This window comes from Rhizoctonia solani, chromosome 9, assembly GCF_016906535.1.
Source record: "Rhizoctonia solani chromosome 9, complete sequence".
NCBI classification, from domain to species: Eukaryota; Fungi; Basidiomycota; class Agaricomycetes; order Cantharellales; family Ceratobasidiaceae; genus Rhizoctonia; species Rhizoctonia solani.
Window position 1 is genome coordinate 1,056,355 of NC_057378.1, and position 15,025 is coordinate 1,071,379.

Sequence of the window (15,025 nt, forward strand, 5' to 3'; positions counted from 1 at the left end):
TCATGGAAGAAATGATACCCGGGTGAAGTGTAACATAATTACGAAACTGAGAGAAACGAGTCAAAAATAGACTCATGATACCGTCAGTCCTCGCATTTCGCCTTGGCGACCTGATTTTGTGGATGACGTGAACAGCGTAGTAAGCCCGGCTATTTGCTGAAACAAATTGGTGGAAGTTTGGCTAGCACTCTGCTCACAGGAAGTTATAGGTGTTATTTGTTGTCAGTGATCGACAATAATTGCATTTTCCTCGCGCCGCAGAATATCAAGCTATCTTACCAACCGATTTTCGGGCTCTCAGTAATTTGAAGTAAATGTTATATAATCTGTTATCGACCTTTCATCAATATTGTATATGTTCGATAGTCTTCGATAAACATTTGCATCCTTATACAACTATGCGTATTGGCTGGCTGTATTCACTGAAACGGAATCGTTACACCTCGTCTGATTACATATCTGTTCAAATGGTATTCCATTAATGAGGAATCCGGCTAAATTTACCCCTTGTTTCGCCATTGAAGGCCTCAGGACGAGCCACCATAAGACTTGGTCCAGGGGTTGAAGTACTAGCACTTCTCAATGTTGTTGACCATGGGGTACCATTGCATACGAGTATGAGGGATTTGTTCTGCAGAAATCCCACCAATGCGCAGTAATCGCCACACGCTCCAAATCGGCTTGGGCAGCTGCACGGGCTGACTGAGCACGCTCATGAGCCAACTTGAAATATTGACCCCCAGAAAACTTGCGACCAGAAGTAGACCGAAGCTCCCCAACTAGCTGTTCTTTCCCATCGTCTTTGTTAGCATGTTCATCCTTTTCAATAAACAGGAGGTACAATGATCAATACAGGGCTGAGAGAAAATAAGCATGTGGCTCACACAGTTGTCTTCTCCTGGCGCAAATGGTGCTGCTTGCCCATTCACAACGGTAGCTAGCGACTGGTCTTCTTCCATTCCGTCTATCTGAGATAGTAGGGTATCGCAACTTTCATCGTTAAAGCTCCTAGCAATCTTTCAAAGTGGTACTTAGTAAAATAGTCCAATTAGAGCCAAAATGTGTACCTCGATGCTGATTCGTTTGGAATAATTAATTGGGGAATGTTGAACATTTGGCTATGATATGATATCAGCAGCGGTACAAAGCCCAGGATTATTCGCCATTTTCTCTCAGGTCTGCTTTGGAGTATTGAATATAAGTATCTAGAGTGCGAGAAGAGGTGTAGTGTGAGAAGGTTGGGTGAGGTGTTCCTCTAATTATATAGCAGCTGGAACAATGCAACCTACGTAGATGCGGAGACAAGGGACAGCCAGCTGGGCCATTTTTCAGCAATCACAAAGTCTATTGGCCCATCTAGACTCCGAACCTTCAATAAGAATAAAACCACTAAGTGAAAGACCCGCGCCTGTTTCAAAGCGGAAAGTTAGAACCACCCAATAATTGCCACCCCATGGGAGGTCATTTTTCAGCCTTTTCATTTGCTTGATGGGATTCGCTTTATGGTCTCAAACCAGGGATGATCTTAGCGGACCTCGAAAATTCCTATGCCTCCTCACTAGACCCTCAAGCTTACAATGTGACTCGGAGTCCGTAGAAAACCACAACGACTATGCGAAATCCGCCAGAGCTCGTGATGCCATAGTTCTCAAAAGTCGTCAGAAATACTTTTGTGATACTATTGCAGCTACACGTGAATGCAGTGCTCTAAACAACGCCCCCACATATATGCATATGATTCGTGGCTTGCTCGCCCTTTTCATCTAACGAACAGGTGGCTCCTGGTGCCAGATATGGTTTAGTTGATTCAGTACGTAGCACGCAGGTAAATCTAGGGCACCGAGATGCGAGCGAAATTCGCGAGCTGGGCGGACCAAGCATCACAATAGCGACGCCACGGTGCGGAAAACAGGAAATCTTCAAATCTGAGTGGCCAAACGGAGAAGACCCCAGTATAGTAGCGAATGTTTGGTGAACGGAACTCAACCTTAGTGAAAATCATCACGGGGCGAAAACTCTACTGTACATAAGCATATGCGCATATGTAAAGCTACGACCGAAAAGGCCAGGAAGAGCATATTTATGCGCGGAACAAGGATCTCTTTGAAATAAATGTGTAGCTTCCTATCTTAATTCGCCACTAAATCGGATCCAAAACGAGAGGCCATTGAAGACGGTCGGCGTGCATAGAAAGGTTGGTGTGTACTGTGCCTTATATAGGACGAATGTGTAGAGATCAAGCTATCTAACATAGCAGATCCGCATTTTGGCAAGAGTCCAACGGGTGATATTCTATATTTATCGCCCGAACACACTATAGATATGATCGGTTGACGACTGGGGATGTGGCCAACCATTGTGTAACTGACCCACCTCTTCAAGTTGCTCCTGGCACTTTACATGGCTCCCGAAACCCTGGAGTGCTCTGGAGTGTTTTAGTTTTGGGAACCTCCTCGTTAGGACCCGACGGACCCGGATTGCTCGGCGAGCGCTTGGGAGTACTCCACGAGCACTTCAGAGTGTCATACCAGACTCTCCGAAGTGCTCGCCAACAATAGCGAGTCTAGGAGCGCTCCCGAGATTTTCGGGGCCTCGTAGGGCAAGCTCAGACCAGCGAACTTCCCTGAGCTTCGGCATACCGCTCCAAACCTAGGACCCCCTGTTTTAATGGATGATGCTACTTATTAATGGGCATGCCTATTATAAACATAAATTAATACCCTTCTACAGATAATATAGATTATACTTCTGATTCGTGATACTAGTCTAGACAAAACACTTGAAATGAATCGATGGTCATAGCCGGACTTATGCGTATCAAATGGCACAGATTACGGATAGCCAGGGCCATTTGCCGGAAAAATATTGTTTGGTGTTCTTTAACCGATATGCACCACGACTGTGGATGATCCGTCGAGATACTCATAAATGTACCATCAGGTTGTCCTAATGTAGTGAGGATTCAAGTATTCAAGAACACGAAGCAACTCTGAAAACCTTGCAAAATATTGTACTTCCAGTCCGATATGGTGTAGTGGCTAACATTATCGCCTCTCACGCGATAGCCCTGGGTTCGATTCCCAGTATCGGAGTTCTTTTTGTTGCATTATCCCTCAAATCAACCAATAGGATCCAGACCGAACCACATAAAACAAATAGCAAACATGGTCTCTGATCGGGCTTTTAGTGTGCATACGTCAACCATCAATGCCGATTCGCCTACCACAATTGACTTTATTTTCCGGGCCTCAGTGCTCCCTATGCGACGTGGGGTGTTTTGATATTTATTACCAATACGCACTAGCTTACATCGAGTGCAATTATTCTTTCAGATCGCTAAGGCTGAGCTCAACGCACTTCGGAAAGAGGTAAGTTACCACAAGTGTTAGATTGACAACTGTTCTGGTTCACTTCACTTATGATGAGTAGCACAGCTTCCATTTGACCACCATCGACATTCATTCCCCCGGTCAGGAACGCTGGAAACGTCGCTACGTATACTGGATCCCTGCTCTACACTTAGACGACGTTGAAATCGCCAAGGGGCGTTGGGACGCAAACACTGTACGACCGTTCCTAGAAAAGTGGAGAGAGACACAGAGTTTATTGGGCAAGGAGGGTGGCGGTAAAGAGTCATAGGGCGTGAGATAGAGATGGCGGAACAACTGAATGTGGACGACACAAGTGTAGGTATGTAGGTCACGTAGCCAGGAACTGGCGGCCCCAACTTACAACACATATAGGCTTTCGTGATTCGCCATATAAGGATAGCCAAAATTCGGAAATACAAGAAGATGACTTGTTTTTCTATGATCCCACGGCCTTGACCGCGTGGCCGACGCAAATTAGCCAGTACACGGTCCCCGAATTCACCTCGACATTGGGTGTTTCACAAGATCCTTTCTTGGAAGACAACGAGCCCACATATGACCCCGACGCCGGATACTTCCAGTCGGGTGTCAAACAATGTTTCAATTGTATGGCTACGACCCACATCGTTTCTGATTGTCCACGCAAAAGAGACCCTCAACATGTTTCGCTTGCGCGGGTTGATTATGGGTCACGAGGCGGCAACACAACTCGGTCTATGAGGTTGCATGAAGCCGAAGAGGTATTCAAGCGAAGGGTCGAATTTACGCGAACGTTTGAGCCCGGTTACATCCGAGGACAGTTATTACGCGAGAGTCTGGGATTAAATGAATACTATGGAGGGGGTAATGAAGACCTACCCTGGTATTACACAATGTGTGATTGGGGCTATCCTCCAGGATGGGTTTCTGATACAGGTACGCCAAGACTCTTCCAATTCGTTCATTCAACACAGTGATAATATATTTGCGCAGATCCTCGCATCAAGATCATGACAAGGATATATTCGACTAGTCAATACGAACCAGCTGAAGGGCTTTCGTCTCTTACAATATTCGACGAACCTCCGGAGTCCTCGACGGCTAAATTGGAAAGTTCTGATGGCAATCTGTGTGCACCACCATTGGCGTGCGAGGGCCTGTTGAGCTCACCAAGCTCTCAAATATTTTTAGCTCCCCCTCCTCCTCTAGACGAGCCACCCCCGCCTCCTTCTGAGTTTCCTCCTCCCCTTCCGAACGAACCACCTCCAGCCTCTCCGCCGCTCCCAGACTCGCTGCCTTTTCCTCCTCGGCGCTGGGTCAACTACCATACGACTCTTTTCCAATCAGAACGATTACCAATATCTTTAGTCTCTCGGCCACTTCCTGTCCTTCCAGAGGCCCCACCTCCACCGCCTTCTGGTACGCCACCTCCGCCCTCCACTCCACCGCCGCCATCACCGCCTCCTCCTCCCAGAGAACTCTCCGAGCAGGAAAAACGGCGATTGCTCTGGGAGAAAATTACAGCTGCAAACTCATAGATCCAATCTGCTTGTTATCAGCGAATAGTGCAGTATTATGACACAAAGCTATAGTACATTGTGTTTCACCGTGCGGAACCAATCTGAGGGTGGGCGTTACCTATTACCTTCATTGAGTACGGCATAATTATATTCGCGTCCATTTTTTATGTTGATCAACGCATGGCCAACATGTAAACCTACCAGAAGGCACTTGTCAATTACGATCCTACCTTAATACATTTTGTGTATTAAACAAGGCGGCACTAACGGCATGGCTGACTGTTCCCAAATATGATTCCTTCGAATCCGTATCTACTGAATTAGGCACAAGTCCGAGCCGGTGCTCGTGACGTCAAGTTGAAGGTTCTTTTGGTCTCTTATGGAAGTCAGCTCCGTCGGTTAAGTTTCTTTTGACCGTTCGCCCTGCTATATGAAATGATAGCCAAGAAACGTATATATAACACGGTTCTTGGCTGGCCAAGTTATTAAACCCCTTCTTCCTGCCCCACCGTTTGTTAAGATGGAGACGTCGAAGCTTGCGCACAAACGGTTCTCGGCGACCAATAGGTTGCAGGGGAAATCTCTACTGTATGTATGGTGTACTGACTGATTCTGATTTTGACTGAGTTTATAATTTTAGTATGGCTTTTAATGCAGTATGTTGTGTATCTATTTTCTTTTTCGGTTACGACCAAGGGTGAGCAAGTTCTCTATCTCCGAGATACAAGTCATTAATGACTTACCACCCTGACTGTATTATTTAGGATGATGTCTGGGGTTAATAATAGCGAGGACTAGTGGGTATATTGCAAAGCATTTAGTTTCAAAGCTTAACCCACCCCTAGTATAAATACCATGAAATACGGATACGTTGAAGAAGACGGGACCCCAGTGGTCACCAACTCCGCAAAGCAAGGCGGAATTGTAGCAGTATACTACCTAGGTGGGTTCTTTCCCCATTCACATTAGCCCTTCACTCGCTTAGCAGAACGCCTTTCTAGGAACTCTTATCGGCTGTCTGCTTGGCGGAGTGATCGGAGATTCGATAGGACGTGTGAAGACTGTAGTTGTAGGGTGCGCCTGGTCCGTATTTGGTGCTGCCCTTCAGTGCTCGGCCCAAAACGTCCCCTGGATGGTTTGCGCGAGATTGATCAACGGAATTGGAACGGGTCATTTGAACGCGATCGTACCTGTAAGCAGGATATCTTGTAGGAAACTGATTCAATCCGCTGATCATGCGGACAGGTTTGGGCAGCCGAGATTTCAGACTTTTCGTCGCGAGGTGCATTTATCGCTCAGGAATTCACACTCAATATTTTTGGTGTGGTGGTTGCGTATTGGTTAGAATACGGACTTTCGTTCATTGATGGAGGAAGGACACAATTTCGTTGGAGGTTCCCGTATGTTGCTTTGATCGAGCCTTGGGACGTGACTCACAATGTCTTCTTAGAATTGCATTCCAAATCATCCCTCTTCTCCTTCTTGCCGTTGTGGTTAACCTCATGCCCGAGTCTCCCCGCTGGTTAATCAAAGTAGGCCGCCGAGTAGACGCTGAATACATTCTCACCCGACTTCGAGTGGACCCTGTGGCAGCACGGAGAGAGGCCGACGAGATCGAGGCGGTGGTACAGCTCGAAAAGGGAGGACAAGTCGACGGCAAGGAAAGTGTCGGGGACAACTCGTACGTTGGGATGTTCCTAGGACGTGGGCGGCCAGGTTCGCACATAGCCCGTCGTGTCCAACTGGTCATTTGGCTCCAAATCGTACAAGAATGGTAAGTTCTGTTCAAAAAAAATTGGGGTTTAGAACGCGGGTGATGACGGTTGAGTAAAGGGTCGGTATTGCTGCTGTGACTGTATATGCACCGAGGATTTTCTCTGGTAGGTCTTGGCGCTAGGCTTCAAGGGATGGTTGGAAATAGGGGCGGGATATACGCAAAACAAGTCTAATTTGCTCGCAGGTGTGAACAATATCACGTATATGCTATCCACATTGGTCGCCGTATACACTCTAGACAAGATCGGGCGTCGTTGGACTCTATATTGGGGGTATGCTATAACGCATTCTTCGGGGGAACCTGATCGCTGAATGAAAACGTGCAGGGCTGTAGGGCAAGGTATCGCGATGTTCCTCGCGGGAGGGTTCTCCCGACTTACGTTTGACGCTGCCGGAACGAGTAAACAAGCACAATACGGTGGAGCAGCTGCGTTTTTTGTATTCTTGTATACTGTGGGTGTACCAAGTCTAGACATCTTCATTGACATGAACTGATCTTGGTCTGATAGTTGTGTTTGGTGCTACATGGCTCACCGTCCCGTGGCTGTATCCAACCGAAATCTTTCCTCTCGAATGCCGAGCTCGCGGAAATTCATGGGGCAAGTGACCTCTTCTAGTGACTATTTATCGGATAATTTCAACTAACATTCCATCTACAGGCGTTGTGGGATGGTCAATCGGCAACGGTTGGCTGACCCTCCTCACACCAGTTATGTTTAATGCGATCAACGAGAAGACCTTGTATGTATTTGGAGCGTGCAATGTTTTGGCTATTCCGTTTGTCTGGGCGTTTTATCCCGAGACGAACCAGCGTACGCTTGAAGAGATGGACCTGCTCTTTAGTGCTGACAGTATATTCGCCTGGGAGGCTGAAAAGGTGCGCTTGGCGAGTTTTTCCATATTGAATCAGTTTTGTTAATTATTTCGGTTAGGCATTTGCGAAGTTACAGGCAGAACATCCTGAAGTTGTTCACCAGGCGCACACGCACGAAGTACCCCAAGTCGCTGAGTCAGTTGCTGATCAGGATAGTATGGAGGAGTACCACAATGGTCCCAGAAAGTAGTACCCAGATTTGGGTAAATGTATCTCTACGATTGTATATATGTGCATCCATGACATGCATGATCGACGCCATGATGAGTTCCTAGCCCTAGCCAGGGTCATGTCGAACAAAGCACATGGGCCCGCCATGCAACCATAAGCGCCGAGGAAATTAAGTTCAAATGAGAAGGCAACAGGGTGGCTGGGGGTCCAAGTGAGCGTTTTGTTCGCGACCACCAACTTCCCCCCCCCTGGCCATTCGGCATCTCCCTGGGCTGAACTCGCAACCTTCCAGTCTTTACGATTGTCCCTCTTTTATAACTTGAACCAGTTCTTTTCATCATGGAGTCTCTGAGGAATATCCGTGTCGGGCATCCTGCTAGCGGCGTTGATCATACAAAGATGGCGAAACGAATTGCGGAGAAACGAGCAGGTCAGGTCCATGCGAATATATATTGTTGATATAGATCTCATTCTATCGCAGGTTGCGACTTGTACACTGCTCCAGCTGCAGGCGCAACAATCAACTCGCTTGAGGGAAGCTTCACGATGACTTGGAATCCGTCGTGTGCAACGAATGCTCCGTCGGCGGTTGACATCTATCTCACTGCAGCAATACCAATACCAAAGGTGCTATTCACGTTTGGCAAAAGTCAACTTTGCCGCTGGAACTTACACCGATGTCCTCAAGCCCAAGTGGTGGAATGCAACTTCGGACGTCAGTCTGCAACTATCGTTCGTGGCAGCCAGCACCCCCTTTTCCTCTCCAACTTCCCAGTCGGCCCTACCTGGACTGCTCACTACGATGCCTCCTCGGCCGCGGGAGCCGCGGCTGCAGCCGACACTTCCACTCCCGATGCCATCTACCAGACCGTCAACAATAATTTCAACGGCGGCGGCCTAAGCAAGGGCGCACTCGCTTCTGCCGTTATCTTCCCTATTCTCACGGTCGCTGTGGCCCTGCTTGTCTACGTCAAATTCAGCCGCAAGAAGGAAGCAAAGAAGCGTCAACGTTGGTCCCAGGCCATGGACAAGCGCATGTCCACTATCTCCAAGGATTGGGCTGGTGCTCGTCCGTCCATGGCTGGAAGTCGGAACACTCGTGCCTCGAGCTGGTACGTTACCCACATGGGCAACCAAGCCGGACGCCCTTCCTCCACCTTTGCGAATGAGAGCGGCCAAGCTGGAATCGGAGCCCGTTACGGCGGTCCTAATTCCCCAGGAGCACATTCCTCGTCAATTGGATCCGGGCCAGAAATGGGCCAAATCAGACCTCGCGCCCTCTCTTCGTTGACTCCATCGGATCGTATCAGCCGTATTAGCTTCGCAGGCGATTCACGTCCCTCCATGGGAGATTCGATGCGCCCGGCCATATCGCACGGCACCCCCACCCGCGCGTTCCACAGCGCTACATTGGCCTCGGACGATATCGAAATGAGCCCAACTCAAGCGAGTGGTCCCTACTCATGAGTGCCGACGAGATCCGCGCCAAGGTCGCTCAGGGCCATGAACATGGAACCCCTAGCGTTGACGGGGACCTTCGGGATGACATTCTACAAATGCCCGCCGCAACTCGTGAGTTCTACCTCTTTTTTTTTCAAACCAATGAGTGATATTAACTTGCTCCAGACCTCCGCACCGGTCAGGTCAATGGCTCCGACGACTTTTTGGTTCGCCCCGATAGCATGGCCCTTGCATACGGTGGTGTCGAAGAGGTAGAACCCCCTGCACCAGTTCACAACGCCATGTTCCCCACTGGTGCGATGCCCATGGCTCCATCCCACGCATCGCCGGATGACATGATGCGCGCGTATGCACAAGCCCGCACTAATGGTACCAACACACCATCCCAAGGAATGCGAACCCTTTACGCTCCGGCCAACGCAGATGGTCTCAGTCCGGCTGCAACTCATGGCGCAGAAGACAAGAATCCGTACAGGAAGAGCATGAACAGCGAGGCTTCGCGCTATAGCGAAGCGGATGTCGGACGGGCCGCATAAATCTTCTCTTGCGACCATCCTTGATTATTTGTTCATGATTTTCTGCTATATAACTCCCTGTACCTGTTCTTGATTTTACCCCCTGAAACGGACGTGTGACTGTGTAGATCCACCTCCATATCGTTCTTCGTCCGGTGTAATTGTGGTGCTTGTCTCTCTTGCTCATACCCTACTCGCGGCATAGCGCCGGTTCCGCTCCTTGTTTTGTCCCTCCCTCTCTAGCCAGCGACTCGATTTCTTGTGATATACTTTAATTTCTCCATAGTGCCCAGTTGCACCCCCTTTTTTCGTCTGTGCTCGCCTTGATCTTGTCATTTTCGTACGACCCCGCGCCGCTCTGGCCGGCGGGTCTTGACTCTTTTTTTTTTTATCCAATTGTGCTGGTGTATATATTCGGATACCGTATACTCCCTGCCGTTTTGTAGTTCTCTTTTTGGGATTGGAGAATATATCGTGGTTTTGTTTAGTGTCCAGTCCGTGCATTGCGAGTCGAGCCGAGTGGATCGCTCAATGAGTCGTGTGGTGTCGTATGTTATGCTGCGCGATCTCATAGTATTCGTTCAATGTGCTATCAATGAGTCTTCGCTTGTCTATATAACACCAGCAAGCGCTCTGGGGCTCCCATGATCTGTGGAAGCACCCCCGGCAAGGATATGTGCCTCGTGAAGTGCCGCCACAATTTGACCGCGGCTGGGAGCTCCTTTCACAAGGACGAGATGCTCCGTGGCTCCTTGAGCTCTCCAGGTCCTTGGAGAGCTCCGCAGGGTTTCGGGATACAAGTGCCGTGAGCTACTATACCACGTAAAGCCACCAATGTAACTTTGTTGATAGATATATATGGCCTGCCGTACCTACCAGAGAAACACACAAATGAGCACTAGGACTGTATCAAGATATCTGCAACCGCCGGACACTCCTGCGCTTAATTACTTGGTTATGAGCGCACATCAATCAAAACCGGCGAACAGAAACACTCCGGTAGGATTCCGGGTTGACCTCATTGTATGTGTGTCCGTGGGGTGGATGTCCCGGTGCATTCCAGTTAGATTTAGCGCCATCCGGGGCTCATTCTCGGCCCGTGATCATTGTCGCCTGGTGAGTATGGTGAGATTACGTGATTAATGATCGAGAAGCCAGATCGCGCCCATTTCACTTGTTGAATCGCTTAGTCGTACAATGAGCTCTGATTAATACTATGTTATTTTTGATAATGGTACTAGTTTATAAGTATGCTGCCTAGCTTCGCCATGGTATGCATGGAGCTCATCTTATTCGCTGTACTGCATATTGATCTCAGATATCACTCTCGTAACTCATGGCTCGTACTGATTTCAGCGTTGTCCAATCACCATCGCATCCACAAATTCGCCATGCATACTCAAAGTACGTATGATATGCTCTATGCATTCAGGACTGCGACCTAATATATCGCTATGCTCCTACTTATTCAAACGTACGCGCTATATAGCACACTAGATAGACCCGTGGTTCCTATTCAGTCCCATTCCTCTAATTCTTCACTGAAAAAGTCTTTATATGGTATTAAATAATCGCATTGGTAGAGAGCCTAGTGGCTCACTTCAATAGAAATGGGCCTCTCCTCAATTCATGCTTGATATGGCGATTTTATTACATTTTGTATACTTTCAATGCCCACGCTCATACTATGTTCAATTGACTTTACTTGACACGTGGTTGTGTATGCAGCCAAGTGCTTTCTAGCCCGCTCGATAGAGCCTATAATTAATACCGCACGTCTTGTCAATATCGCTATTCTGGATATCAAAAATTATACAAACACAACTCGATAAAAACTGCGCCTTTCCAAATAATTTTATCCCTTGGGTATGTGGACTGTTGGAAATACTGCATGAGTTCTGCATACAGAGAACAGCCATCCGAAGCTAGAAAGAGTCCGTGTATTGGAGTTAAGGAGCGATCTTTGATATCGAAACAAATCCACATAGAAAAAGCCTGTGGGTTCGAACACGCATAGACAATCTTATTATTTCTTCGCATATATATGCTGACTTGTTTGACTAACAAGTTCCTGGTAACCTTTTTGAATTTGTACTACTTTTAGGAGAAAGACACTTGGTTGAAGAGCAGGGAACGGCACTTCGTTCACCCACTGTACTCATCAAACCATCTATGAGAACACTCCTACTGGTCTCCGCCAGGGATCATTCTGGAGCTTCATGGCCTGTGAAGACTGCGGGAGAGCCCCCTCCCCAAACACATGCACGATGAGAGGGATTCCGGAGCCCCAAGAGTTTGGGAGCTCCAGAGCGTTCCCTGATGACCGGAATGGTGTACTCAGGCGGCGCTACCTAGACCACGGCCGAGCCCTAGGCTACATGGACGGAAACTCGATGGACGCACGGTTTCTAATGACAAGATCGGCCCTATGTAAATTGATGCATTCATATGTTTCCTGCGCTGCCGACGCCATGGTATCCATCTTTTACGTAACGAAAAGTCGCGAGGGATCAGCTGATTGCGCCAATTCCAACTCCTCCACGCTCTCACGCCTAACACAATGATTTCCAAAGTCTGTATATTCGGTCGGTTGGTATCTGTCAAAGGCGTTTGGGCCATGACCATGTAGATCAGTGTGAGTGTCGAGGCGGACGGCAGGCACCAAAGCTGCATGTACGTATAGATACGAGGCCAATCATGCAAGCAAATTACTGTTGTACTTTTGCTCATCGGTGTAAACAACCCTACTCAAAGCGTTGTGATGAGCACATGCCCACGTGCCCACGTGCATGTTAGAAATTTGAGTTAATGATCGCTGACTGAGCTCAATATGGGTGAATGAAGCTTGCACAGCAAAAGTGGCCAGAGGCACAAGCCACGTTTTTACATTTTCGATCACTGACTTGAAATAAAATTGATACCAGCTCTCGATATTTTGAAGTATTAGTATACACAATGGGGGTCAGATAAAGTTTTGATCGGGACCAGCCGACAGCTGAGGTAGATCACTGGCGCTTCTCGTTGAGGAAGATGAGCCAATGTTACGTGGCGCATCTCTGCTCCTTTCGAGAGGCAGGGCTACTCGATCGTCCCCCTTCCACGAGAAGGACACTCAGACACATGTGGTATAGAAGTCGCACTCTTGAAGCTAGCTTATGGTTTCATCCTATGTCGGGTTTGGACTATGAAACAGTTGTGTAGCCTTTGCGCGATGACTTTCGATCCGAGCATGGGCCAATCAAACGCGTTTGAGATCATTCAAAGCTGATCACAGTACATCCATCCCCAGCACCCCCATGACCTGCATGTCCTAGCCAGAGACAGCATGCATGTGGCAGTTACGAGAACTTGTAAAGCACTGTCCAAAATGAGCTTTCTGTTCCTATTATATCGATTGTCCTCGATGCTGATATTCAAAAGTACCACAGCTAACTCCTCTAGGCTCACCAGTTCAGCTGCTCTGGGTCTGTATCCTTTCCCAATGCTTCTGTGGTAGAACAGAGGCCAGAACCCCTTTCATCAAGCGCATTTCCTCTACTAAAGCGAGTTTGATCTGATCGCGGCACGCCTTCCTTCAATCTCGCGGTACCTGCGTGTACATTGGAACTTGGTTTTAGATTCTGTTATAATCTAGAGGGTTTCCAGCTTTGCGTCAACACTTAGCTTACATCATCTGCTCACGCGCGCTTTTGATCTTTGGCATTGCCTAATTAAGTCTTCCGCCCTAATCGTCCGAGGCCCGGCCTTTGGGTGTACCACGGCAAGAACACGATTTTATTAAACGTATACCTTACAGTATATCCACTCAATATGACACTAACGCGGTGCCGTCCGTTTTGATGGACCCAAGGTCTTCCTACATGCGCAATAAACGCTATGGTACTGATAGACCAGGCGACAACACTCTCAAGGCGACAGGACTCGCCTTCTAGGTGCATCTCTTTCCAAACGTGATCTACTTGATGAGAACAAACAGTCGACTCCAACTAGTTCTCCCGCTCGACAACCCCACTTGGGGTGGTTTGAAATAATTGCCAAAAGTATCCCAACTCCGATCGGATACACTTGAAGTGAATAAACAACTATAGCCCAACTCCCTCACCGAAATATGGCACCGTTTCCAGCACGCCACATTGCTAGCGTGGATATAGGGCATTAATGGTACATCGCGCGTATGCGCGCCTATTCTTCGTTGAAAACCATCAGCCAAAGAAATTATCTACGGATATCTCGGATTTGGTATGCCTGGAGTCCCCAAAACGTGCTGGCAGAAAGAAATAAGGGGTCAGAGATATAGGCTATTGGTTGAGCTAGCTTCCAATACATTCCTTTGATAGGAGTGTGCAATCGAGCAATTATCATGGGGTAATTTCTACTTGTTATGGTTATAGAAATTAAGCGTGTGTATAAGCTCCCCGTAGTAAACTTTTTATAAAACGTTCCTTGAATTGCGGAGACAGATAATTCCCTGTACCCAATTGGTTCCAAATGGGCTCACGTACCCCCCAGTTCATCAGTCTCCAGTAATTGTCCAACCTATTGTGTAAGCCTTGCTGAGTGCCCCCCTCCCATTAACTCGAAACTAAGTAATTGAACAGGCCGTTAGGCGGGCACAATCCTCCTATGAATGAGACACCACATCATAATCGACCCAACATGGAACTACATTGCGCGGAATATTTGGACAACCCATGGAAGGCTCGTGCATACTCTATACGGAATGGCAGGTGTGGCTGCCGCGGAAGCCTGATCATTGTATGTGCTAATTTATGTCTTGGTCATCCACCATCGCCGATTGATGAAATCAAGCCAGCATTGATAACACCCGCACTCTTACAAGGTCATGGATTCGACTTACATACATGCTCACTTGGAACCCCATGATTCCCATTTCCATCATGATAAGCCAAGCACTTCGATTGGATTCGTTCGTTTTCTATCGCGATTTATGAATACTAGTCAATGATTGAAATTGGTTATAACGTTTGCCGGAGGAGGTAGGCTTTCAAGCTTAAAGGAAAGGGTAGACTACAAGTGGTACGGTGAGAGTATCATCCGTCTCGTTTGTTAGGATTGAATTTTGAGCCCCCAAATTTTTAAACATACTTGGTTTCACCAATGTACTCGGTCTCTGTAAATTAGAAGGAATATAGCCAATACAAACGTGAATTCCTATTATCAACAAGCAAAGTTCGAATTAGTCGATTCTCGTACCAGAGCACGTATGGATACGATGGATACGTCTGACCAATATGATGGAGGTGATTAGTGCCTCTTGCATCATCATTAGAGTGACCAGAGGACAGCCATCGCCACCAGCGTAATTTGTTCACTGACAGAAATAACTAGGCGCTTGTC

The 15,025-nt window shown here is 47.7% G+C and overlaps 4 protein-coding genes and 1 non-coding gene across 5 annotated transcripts; 4 read left to right on the forward strand and 1 right to left on the reverse strand.

Annotated features, from left to right (window-relative positions):
• Nucleotides 1–579: 579 nt before the first annotated feature.
• Nucleotides 580–959, reverse strand: RhiXN_07874 (uncharacterized protein; the record flags this gene model as incomplete). Its single annotated transcript, XM_043327690.1, has 2 exons — nucleotides 580–819; nucleotides 885–959. The coding sequence occupies 2 exons, from the start codon at nucleotides 957–959 to the stop codon at nucleotides 580–582; spliced, it is 315 nt and encodes a 104-aa protein (XP_043183075.1).
• A 2,061-nt stretch (nucleotides 960–3,020) lies between these two features.
• On the forward strand, nucleotides 3,021–3,092 carry RhiXN_12405. The gene has a single exon. It is a non-coding gene; the product is annotated as a tRNA-Glu (tRNA).
• Nucleotides 3,093–3,164: 72 nt separating this feature from the next.
• RhiXN_07875 (uncharacterized protein) lies at nucleotides 3,165–4,888 on the forward strand (the record flags this gene model as incomplete). Its single annotated transcript, XM_043327691.1, has 6 exons — nucleotides 3,165–3,272; nucleotides 3,333–3,368; nucleotides 3,430–3,625; nucleotides 3,652–3,690; nucleotides 3,744–4,286; nucleotides 4,344–4,888. 6 exons carry the CDS (start codon nucleotides 3,165–3,167, stop codon nucleotides 4,886–4,888), a joined length of 1,467 nt encoding a protein of 488 aa, XP_043183076.1.
• An 837-nt stretch (nucleotides 4,889–5,725) lies between these two features.
• RhiXN_07876 (Sugar (and other) transporter) lies at nucleotides 5,726–7,710 on the forward strand (the record flags this gene model as incomplete). The annotated part of the gene is made up of 10 exons (XM_043327692.1): nucleotides 5,726–5,813; nucleotides 5,872–6,062; nucleotides 6,116–6,270; nucleotides 6,321–6,644; nucleotides 6,704–6,750; nucleotides 6,831–6,918; nucleotides 6,973–7,099; nucleotides 7,156–7,249; nucleotides 7,306–7,523; nucleotides 7,579–7,710. The coding sequence occupies 10 exons, from the start codon at nucleotides 5,726–5,728 to the stop codon at nucleotides 7,708–7,710; spliced, it is 1,464 nt and encodes a 487-aa protein (XP_043183077.1).
• Nucleotides 7,711–8,030: 320 nt separating this feature from the next.
• RhiXN_07877 (uncharacterized protein) lies at nucleotides 8,031–9,688 on the forward strand (the record flags this gene model as incomplete). The annotated part of the gene is made up of 4 exons (XM_043327693.1): nucleotides 8,031–8,121; nucleotides 8,173–9,085; nucleotides 9,139–9,263; nucleotides 9,318–9,688. 4 exons carry the CDS (start codon nucleotides 8,031–8,033, stop codon nucleotides 9,686–9,688), a joined length of 1,500 nt encoding a protein of 499 aa, XP_043183078.1.
• Between the last annotated feature and the right edge of the window lie 5,337 nt (nucleotides 9,689–15,025).